The following is a 10,540-nucleotide window of genomic DNA, read 5'->3' as shown; positions in this document are numbered from 1 at the left end:
TGCATGGCCCCGCCCGAGAGCGGCCATTGGTAGCGGCGGCGGGAGGCCGGGCCTGAGTGGCTGCGGGGCTGCGGGGCGGCGGGGGCGGCGGGGGCGGCGGGGGCGGGGCAGCGCGGAGCTGGGCGCCGGGGAGGTAGTTGCAGACGCCGCGAGACAATTTCGGCTTAGGGTCTGGGTCTGGCTCCGAGGGCGCGGGGAGCAGGGTGTCCCGGGGCGCGGCGGCTGCAGCGGGAGCGTACTGAGCGCCCGCCAGCCCGCCTGCCATGTCCAGGAAAAAGACCCCCAAGAGCAAGGGGGGTAGCGCGCCCGCTACCTCCGCACTGCCCGCCACCCACGGGTCCCAGCCCGTGCGCCCCGGGACTGCGCGCCCTGGCCCCGAGGCACCTCCCAACAGGCCCCCGCAGCCCGGCCGGTCTTCGCTTGGCGGCGGCGGCGACTTCTACGACGTCGCCTTCAAGGTGAGCCGGGCACCCCCAGCCCCATGCGAGCGCAGCAGGTGGCGTCCGGTCGGAGCCGAGTGGGGAGGGTCCGGGGAAAGGGTGCAGGGCCCTGCAGACCTTTGGCGAGGAGCTGGCTCGAGCGGCACCCCGCAGCTGCAGTTGGCATGGCTGGCGCGGTGCATCACACACACACACACACACACACACACACACACACACAGCTGTCAAACCCGGGTTTGGGATACCCAATATATGACAGGGCCTGCCCCCTCCCCCTCCCCACCTAGCTGGCATGGCCGGACAAGGGGTCCTGCGGAAGTAAGAGCCTGGCAGGTGTCCTCTCCCTGTTCCCTTATGCTTCTGCCCCCACCCACGCCCATCATTTCCCACATGCTGCCTTCTCTCACCCCCAGGGTCTTTTGGTCTCTTCTCTTTAGGAGGCGAGACTAAGAAGAGGTTTGCCAGTTTGGTGGGGAATGCTGGGGCCTCCTTCAGGCCAAGGCAGAAGCTTGTGAATTGTGGGGGCGGGGGTGGCAGGCCCATCTTTGGGTTTTGGAGCCTTTGGCAACAGGCTGGGGGAGGGGAGGAGAGGGAGGCCTGACTGCCCCTCCCTGTCCACAGACGTGGTCTGAGCCTCTCCTCATGTCAAAATCTGACCTTCACTTGGCAAATTCCTCTAGAGCCTTGCTGGGATTGGAAGAAGACCCCTGGCACAGAGGTCCCCCACCCAGGCCTCCCAGCAGTCAACCCTCAGGTTCTGCTCCCCACTAAGCCCCAAATGCTCCCCTTCCAGACCAAGCATGGTGTAGCATGGATGAAGCCCCTGGATGAAGGCAGCTACTCCCACTCCCCACTGATGGAGACAGGCCAATGTTCAGGAGAGGGGACAGAACCTTCTAGAGGTGGAAGATGGAAGTCCAGGCTCTGTGTCTCCCCCAGGCCCTGCTGAACCTGCAGACTTAGGATACCTCCCTCCACTCCTGACCCTCACCCACAGCCCATCTGACCAGGCCAGCTCAGAGAAGACCAGACACCCCTCCGGGTGGGCCAGCACCCAGGTCCCCTCTGCTCTTTCTTTGTGCCCCAGGTCATGCTGGTGGGAGACTCGGGCGTGGGGAAGACCTGTTTACTTGTGCGCTTTAAGGATGGCGCTTTCCTGGCAGGAACCTTCATCTCCACTGTGGGCATCGACTTCAGGGTAAGAGTGGAGGCTGATGTCCCGAGAACTGACTGGGCCCAGCCGATGCCCTGGGCCCCCAACACCAGCTAATAGCTGCTCGAAACACCCCTGGGCAGCTGGTTCTCCGGCTCCATTATCCCTGTGGCACCGACAGGCTCATGAGGTGGAGCTCCTGGCTGGACCACCTGGCTCCCACGGTCAAGGTGGTTGAGGTGAGATGCCTTAACCACCAAGCTACCTGCCTCCCGACATCTCAAGGTCCTGGAGAGAGGTGGTGGCTGTATACAATCGAAGCAGAGATGGTACCCCTGTGCCTGGGGCTGGCACGACCCTGGGGGCTGTATCTTGTGCACTGGGGGCGGTGGATGCTGGTGTCCCCATGGGAACTCAAGACCCGTGTCCACTCAGGAGGCCAGCATCGCTGCCCCACTGTACAGAGGGGCCCTGAAGTGCCAGGTGGCCTGCCCAGGCCATACCAGACAGATGGCTGAGGCATTGAAGCACACACCCAGTCTCAGAACCAGGGAGAAGTCCCTGCCCTTGGGTGAGGAGGCTTATGGGAAATGCTCCCACCTGGATGCTTTCCCTGGCGGAGCCCCCTCACCACCTCACCCCCTGCTAGAGGGCTATGTCCTGGGGTCCTTCTGGGGTATGTCCCTCGACTCTTGGCTCCCCAAGTGCCCTCCAGCACCCCAAGCAGCCTGTGGGGTCACAGGGGAATGATGGGGGCCACAGCCTTAGGCATGCAGAGCTCAGGCATCAGTCTAAATTCCACGTGCTGAGGTGATGTGTTCTCAGCAAATCCCAAATTTGCATTTTTCTCACCCTTTCATTAGACCCAGTCAGCAGAAGGCTGGCAGGGAGGCTCCTTCTGGGGACTGGGAATGGGGGGCTCCGTCCAGTCTGGGGAGCCATTCTCTACCCTATCTGTGGGGGCAGAGCCCCTCAGGTCCTCTGGGATGAAGTAAGGGTTGAGGTGACAGAAGGGGGAGGTTTAGGCCCAGTCCTCTGCCTGTTCTGGCCTCACCTCCCCCCTTCTCACCTCCCTCTTGGCTCTGGGGCAGGTGGTGAGGCTGTGTGGTTCACACCCCTGTTCAGGGTGCCAGGGAAGGCGGGATGTCCTCCCCAGCCTCCCTGCAGCGGGACAGATGGCTGCACCCAGTTCCCTGGAGACCCAGAAGCACCCTGACAGCAGGCGCTGGGTGAAGAGGGAGGTGGTGCTGTTTCCGCTGCCTGGGGCCTCAGCTGGTGGTTAGCAGCTCCTGTCCCCACCCCAGCAGATAGGAACCAGGGTTGAGCCACTCCCTGCCCTAGTCCTGAACTGGGAGGGCCTGGCTAGGGAGCATCATCAGCCAGCAAGCAAGCACATAATGAGCACCCACTGTGTACCAGGCCAAGTTCTGGGCTCTGTGCTTACTGCATGGGGCCCTATCCTCAGGCAGCTGCCGTCGGAGCAGGAAGAGAGGCTTTCAAATTACAACAAACACTTTAGCTCGTACCAGGCCAGACTCGTTTCTCAGTGCTTTGCATACAGTAGCTCATAAAGTAATCGGGGCAGCCAAGTGATGAGCACCCTGGCTACCCCCATTTGTGGATGGGGAAACTGAGGCACAGTGTTAGTAATGAGCCTGGGGTCACACGACTTCAAATTAAGTCGTGCAAGTGGCTCTAAGCAAAAGGAGCAGTGTGTGCAGAGCTGTGAGAAGTGCTGGTGGCCTGGGAGAGGGGGCTGGAGCAGGGCCTTGAGACCTAGGAGCAGAGTGCAGGGGGCAGGCGTGCAGTGTGAAGCTGAACCAGCAAGTAGGCTCAGGGAAGCCACCGGGGCTGGGCACCAGGCGGAGGAGGGCAGCTGCGGTAAAGGAGAGGGGAGGGGCTGGGTGCAGGACTCAGTGAGTGACTGGGGTGGGTGGCGACCGGGGGCCCTGCAGGGCAGGGGAGCTGGTGGGGCTGTGTGTCAGGCCTCCAGGAGGGGCAGAGGAAGAACCACCCGGCCCAGAATGGACACAGCTGGCCATGGAGGGCGGCAACCTTCCAGTCCATCAGGACAGCCAGCTAAGCAGGGGCGGCCTGAGCACCCTCTGTGCACAGGTCACCAGGAGGGGCTCAGCAGCAGGAGATGTAGGAGGTATGGGGGAGAGCTGGGTGGACACCAGGACTTGGATTCAAGGGGAAGCGTTACCTGTAGGTAGAGGGCAGTGAGGTAGTCAAGAACCAGGTGGGCCCTGGAGGCAGAGCCAGCTGGGGCCAGGGATAATGAATTAGGGACACACCGGGGTCCCCTCAGTCCCAGGCTCAGTCCTGGCCTGGCACCGCCTGCCTCCCCCACCCTATCCACCCCCTTCCCCCCCATCCCCCACCGGAGGGTGGCACCGGTCTAGCTGCTGCCTAAGATGGTGCACTCGGCCCTGGGCCCTCCTTGGAGCTGGCTGGTTGTGTTTCAGAACAAAGTTCTGGATGTGGATGGCATGAAGGTGAAGCTGCAGGTGAGAGGTGACTGGGGGAGGGGGAATTGAGGGCAGGGGGCACCTGGGAAGGACTGGGCAGCCCTGACAGCTACACTATGCCCTTGCTGCAGATCTGGGACACGGCTGGCCAGGAAAGGTTCCGCAGTGTCACCCATGCCTACTACCGAGACGCTCATGGTGAGCTCATGGGCACCGTACCCTAGCTCCAGGGAGTCGGGGCCACACTCCCGAGGCTTCTGCTTGGAGTAGAGCACCCTGGGTGTGAGTGGGCAGAAGTGTGAAGGGTGCGATGCATGAGGGTGAGGGTGATGGGGAGCCGCTGTGGGCTCTGCAGGTGTCCTCACTGGCCCTCTGCCCCCAGCACTGCTGCTGCTCTATGACGTCACCAACAAGGCCTCCTTCAACAGCATCCAGGTCAGTGGCTTCCTTCCTGGTGGTGGAGACAGGCCGAGATGGGGCCTGACCCCATCCCCAGCCTCCCTCAGGCACAGATGGCATCAGGATCCCAGAGAGTTGAGGTCCCTACTGACAGTGTGGAGAGGAAAAGACTGCCCCTCTGGGCTCCTAATGGCCTAAGTACAGTGGTTCAGGTTGAGAATGAGCTGAAGGGGGCTGGGGTGACCTTCTAGTCCACCAGCCCAACTCCTTAGATAAGGTACCTGTTGGATCGCCCCTGCACAGCACATGGGGAACACTAGTTCAGGGGCCCTCCTGTTAGCCAGACACTGACAGGCACTCTGTGGGGTGTGTCCTGGAGGGGGGCAAGGGGTGCCAGGAGCTCCAGCCTCCAGCCTATCCTCAGCTCTCCCCCCACAGGCCTGGCTGACAGAGATCCAGGAGTACGCCCAGCATGACGTGGTACTTATGCTGCTGGGGAACAAGGTGGGCACCCCAGCCTGTCTCATCTACCCTGGCTCTACAGAGGGTGGAGGGAGGTAGGGGAGTGAGCTGGGGCCAACTCTCACCAAGACTGCTGTGCCAGGTGGACTCTGCCCAGGAGCGTGTGGTGAAAAGGGAGGATGGGGAGAAGCTGGCCAAGGTGAGCTGCGGTTGGGTGGGCAGCCAGAGTGCCCCTGGGGCTGCAGGGCCTGAGCTGTCCCCACCAGGTTGCCAACGGCTGTTTGCAGGAGTACGGGCTGCCGTTCATGGAGACCAGCGCCAAGATGGGCCTCAATGTGGACTTGGCTTTCATGGCCATAGCAAAGTAAGTCCTGGCAGTTATCAGGAAGACCCCCAGACCCAGCGTCTGAATCCCCTTGTTGGGGGTACAGGCCACCCTATTCCATGGTCATCCCTGCCCCACAGGGAGTTGAAGCAGCGCTGCATGAAAGCTCCCAGTGAGCCTCGCTTTCAGCTGCACGACTATATCAAGAGGGAGGGCCGGGGGGCCTCCTGCTGCAAACCCTGAACCTGGCTGGGGATGGCCACCAGGGTGTTCTCCTGGAAGACTGGATAGAGTCTACACACCCCTGACTTCACCACCCAGCAGCCAGTCCCAGGGTGTCTGTTTCTAGGAATCCCAGGCTGAGCCTTGCCCTTCCCTCGTCTGGGCAGCCATCCAGAGCCTCAGCCCCAACAAACAGGCTTCAGGAAGCCAGAGGGTCCGCAGCCCTCCTTCACCTGCTGCTGAGGGCTGTGCCCCCAAGGCCTTCACAGAAGAGCAACCAACTTCTTCACAGGAGGGCTACCCAACAACGTATAGACTGGCAGGCACCTGGTCCTCCGGACCACGGTGCCCGTGCCCCGTGTACAGTGCCTGAACACCTAGAAAGCCATGTCTGCAGCTGCACATCCTGCCCAGGCAGGATTCCTGCCCACACCTGGGGCAGAGGGCTTCACCACGAATCATATCAAGGACCAGAGCTGCCTGCTACCAGCCCACACACCAGGAGGCCCTGGTTCAAACATCAACAGGGTCTTTCATGTTACCCTGGAGGATGCCAAGGCTGTGGCTTTGTAATGCAGTGAATAGCATGTGGGAAGCCACAGAAATGTCAGGCAAACCAGGACTGCCAGCCCTCGCCTGCTGACTAGGGCACCATCTCAGCAGGCTGATACAGGGCCTGGGCTTGGCAAGGTCAAGCCAGGGGGGTGGGCAGGGCACTCCACCTTGTACTAAAATCTTGAAGTGTTTTGATTGAGAGTTTTTGTTTCCAGTCCTAGTGAATAAAGTTGTGTTTTCTGGAGTGCCTACCTTGTCCATTGAAAAAAAGCAATGCTCAGAGACTGTTAGTGAGGAATTACAGGAATTAAGAGTTCACCACCCACCCCAAGGCAAAGGCACAAAAGAAAACCTATCCTTACAGGTAAAAACAGAGAAGGCTGTCCAAATAGGTGGAAAGTCACTGGCGCGAACTTCCATTTTCATGCTCTGCCCCTAACCGAGACTGCCCAGAGATGACCCAGTCATCCCATGGAGTCCTCTGGGGTGCAAACAGGCATGAAAATAAAGACACGTGTGCTCCTATCAACTCACCACCTTTGCTTTATTGCTAAGCACTTCAGAGACTTATAGATGTCTTTGAGAACAGAATCCAACGAGACCAAGAATCCAGAAGAGACCAAGACTGTGAAACAGATGTGTTGGGCTGGAAAATCCTCTTGACCCACAAGAATGAGGAAACTGTAGTTACTTTGTCTTCCACCCAGTCAGGGCCCGAAGCTCCTGCTACTACTTTATCTTGAAGTGTCAGCAGGAGAAATGGTTGCAGCTGCTCAGCCACCTATCTCTTACCTCAAATCTCCCAAGTGACGAGGACCCCAAGAACTCTTTATTGGGAGGATGAGGGGCGGAGGTCTGTCTTCTGTAGCTTCTTCAGGCTGGCACTGGGCTCATGGACCCTACCTAATTGGGGCCACGGAACTCTTGCCCTGTTTTGTCCAGGGGCCCCAGGGTGACTTCTGCTATTCCAGTACGATCTATTCAGGGAATGGCTGGAATCCCTACATCACCATCATCTTGATGTGGAACTGTTGCAACCTGGAAGCAAACTTAACAAGCAGATTAAAAAGGCAGGGGCCAAAGTTCAGTAAAAGGATTATGGCAACTAGAGGTCCAAGCAAGGGGCAAGAACCAGGTCTCACTTGGTAACATCTCCTTAATTGCAGTCTAGGTCAGCACTTGGGTTACCCTGTCTGAAGGAATGAAGCCATTTGGCGTGGTCACATTTTCTTGACGTCCTCTTCTACTAGCCCAGAGTTATTGATGTAGGTGCAACATGTCTTGATAACTGCACATACTTCTCCTTGTTTGGCTAGGAGGAAGTCTAAGGCCAGTCTATTAGCCATCACTTTACTAGCCAAGGAACTTAGAGACAATGAGAGTCTGGTGAGTGCATTCCCTGTGGATTCACTCAGGACAGGGCATCTGAAAGATTGTGGAGCACCACTTCACGATAAACAAAGCTTCCCCAAGGGGCCACCAAACCAATGGCAGCTCCATTTTCTGCCGAAAGGAGACCAATTGCCCTTTTGCCCCAGAGGTGGGTGATGTTATAGATGGCAATACCTGGGTTTGTTTGGTTACTCAGTTGGCCTAGTGTTACATTGTCCTGTAAACAGAGCACTGTCTATACAAGGAAAGGCCACAGCTAATCCCAGGAAAGGGAAAGAGGAATTGGGGTTTTTTGAAGAGGACAGTCAGTTTGCACCTGGACCACAAAGGAATAGATGTCTGGGAGGGGCACATGCCTGACATACTGTTGTGGAATTAAACCACTTCAGTAGAGTCTGCCCAAGGGGGGGGTTCCAGTACAGTTGGAAGAAAGGATCCCACCACTGAATAAGGGTGTATGAGTCTTTTCGAAGGCTTTGGGAGAGGCAAAAAACATGTACTACACGCAGGGAAGATATGTGTTAGACGCTTGGCGCCAGGCCTGTCCAGGAGACACATCCCACCAGCCAGCTGATCTTGGAGGAACCAATGGGTGGCGTTAACTGTTTGATCTTCGCAATTAAAATTAGGGGTAATGGCGGTGATGTCAACTGCTGGTGCATTGCAGAATTTAGTCCAGGCTTCTGGCATGGGCAGCAAGATGAGTTACCTTCATGACAGAGTAGAAGACAAATATGCTTTGATGGGGGGAGCTTTGTGTGCTGGATGCACTAACGAGAGGGGTCAGGTCCAGGCATGGAAGCTGTGCCAAGGGCTGGATGTGGACTGAGGGGAGCAGGGGTTGCAGGACCTTCAGCCAGAGTAAGTTCAAGGTCATCATTACTGGATGTGTAGCTTAGTTCTTTAAGCTTATAGGCGTCGCTTTGAGGATTGGGATGTTAGAACCCAGCACTCAGACAGATTCTCTCCCTGAACAATAATTCTTGAGATTTACTATTGTGTTGGATCCTCACTCCCCTGACATGAATCCCCAAAGGAGGGGGAGAAAAGTTGGGGTGACTAATAACTTCATAATGACATCAGAGTTCTAATTTAGGAAGCAACCGGAATGCAAGTAGTGTTGAAAGAAATCCTGCAGTAAACAAGAGCCCAGTAACAAATACGGGCTCCCAGCCTACCGTCACTTATCTTGCTTTTGTTACCCAGAGAGCCCGAAATAAATTAATGTCAAAGTGAGAGTTTACTTATCAATGCAGTTGTCACTGGCTTGGGGATCACCTTCTTGAAGAGGTATTTGAGGTCTTGGGCAGGTTCACAGGAATAGCTGGGATGTGGGTCTTCAGGTTCCTTTAACAGATCAGTGGAAACAGGTTTAATTCTGGGTAGATGAACCCAACTAGTGACTCCATTAAGTTTAACCACTGTAGGGGTGCTTACCAAAACTTGATAAAAGACTGTTTTGCTTTGGGAGTAGCTGGTCACCAGGGGACTCATTTTTCCAGGTCTTTAAGAGCACCCAGTACCCAGGGTTTACACTGGAGTAACTGGGGCTGTTATCTGGGGAGAGCTGAACTGTTTCCATTCTTGAATAGCCCCCTTCCGACCTGGCCCAGGTTAATAATGTATTTAAGGTGTGCCTAGCTTTCTCAGCTGGTTACCATGTCCAGGGTGAGGACTAGCCTACCATGTCATTTCAAAGGGGCTCAACCTAGTTATTTTAGGGGCTGCCCCACTGGCAGCAGGTGCCACCACCTGCTATTACCAGATTCTGATATTTCCTGGTAAGAGCTTACCCAAGGTTTTCTTTAGGGTATGACTGGTCTGTTCCACCTTTCCTGAGGACTGAGGTCTGCAGGACAAATAAAGGTAGTATCTATTTCCTAGGGTCTTTTGGGTAACCTTTGCTATGAATTGAGGGTCCACTGTCAATCTAGAGGTGTCAGGGCAACCCAAACCTAGGGATAATTTCCTTCAGAAGTGCTCTAGCCACTTCAGTTGTCTTTTCTCTCCTAGTGGGAAAGGCCTCCACCCATCCAGTAAAACTAGCCACAAAGACTAATATTTGAAGCCCTGGAAAGAGGCCATCTGAGTGAAATCCATTTGGCAGTCCTCTCCTGGCTAAGGCCCACGTTGCTGGACTGGGCTAACAAAAGGGGGGCGGGGTTTGAGATGCCCTCCTTATTTATGGGTGGCACAGGGCACAGGCTCAAGTAACCCTTTAATATCTGGGAGTCATTTCCTCGTGAAAAGCCAGAAAATCACTGTACACAGTATCCTTCCCCAGATGGAGAAAAATCACGTAGCCCTTTGATTTTCCATTGGTCAGAAAAAGCAATTTTTGATGCATCACCAGCCTTCTGTTCCCTTAGTTCACCCTTTTTCTTGCGCCCAGGTTTCCTCAGTAGTACCTGGGCATGTTGTAAGGGGTAAGGGATGGGATTGTCATTTGTTGTATCAGGACTTTCTCTGCTTCTCCATCTGCCCTATTGTTCCCTTTGATAATTTGGGAGATTCCCTTTTGGTGTCCATGGCAGTGAATGACTGTTACTTGATTTGCTTGGTTTTTGAGCTGCCTCTGTGAGATCTCAGCCCCATACTTTACAGGGGAATATTTTGCATTCAAGTCCTCTTTCCATATAGCTCCATTCGCATGTAGAACGAGGTAGGCTTATTTAGAGTATGTTTACAATTTTTCCTTCCCCTAGGATTAAGGTTTGGGTTAGAGTTCGGCCTTCTGGGCTGCCATGGGCAGCAAAAGTTTTCACCTCTATGATGCTCTACCCTCCTGAGCCCGTCCTTAATGAACTGCCATCAGTAAACCATTCTTCCTCAGGATTGTCAATGTCTTGATCTGTCATATCAGGCCTATAGGGATAAACCTGGTCAAGGTAGGAATGTATTACCTTTGGGATTTCAGCAGGCATCAGTGTAGTTGGGTTGAGGGTGTAGCAAGTTAATTTTATTGATGTAGAGTTGATTTACAATGTTGTTAGTTTCTGGTGTACAGCAAAGTGATTCACTTATATGTATATACTTTTCCATCTTTTCCGTTATGGTTTATTACAAGATACTGAATACAGTTTCTTGTGCTATACAGTACCCTGTTTATCTATTCTATATA

At 55.4% G+C, this 10,540-nt stretch overlaps 1 protein-coding gene across 1 annotated transcript; it reads left to right on the top strand.

Moving 5' to 3' along the window:
- Window positions 1-263: 263 nt before the first annotated feature.
- Window positions 264-5,493, top strand: RAB26 (RAB26, member RAS oncogene family; the record flags this gene model as incomplete). The annotated part of the gene is made up of 9 exons (XM_082857614.1): window positions 264-458; window positions 1,528-1,638; window positions 4,062-4,103; window positions 4,196-4,262; window positions 4,447-4,499; window positions 4,902-4,967; window positions 5,068-5,124; window positions 5,213-5,289; window positions 5,391-5,493. 9 exons carry the CDS (start codon window positions 264-266, stop codon window positions 5,491-5,493), a joined length of 771 nt encoding a protein of 256 aa, XP_082713740.1.
- Between the last annotated feature and the right edge of the window lie 5,047 nt (window positions 5,494-10,540).

The sequence above is a fragment of the Leucopleurus acutus genome, assembly GCF_964270905.1.
Source record: "Leucopleurus acutus genome assembly, chromosome: 16".
Lineage (NCBI taxonomy): Eukaryota > Metazoa > Chordata > Mammalia > Artiodactyla > Delphinidae > Leucopleurus > Leucopleurus acutus.
Note: the sequence above shows the minus strand (reverse complement) of the source record. Positions and strands in the feature narration are given on the sequence as shown.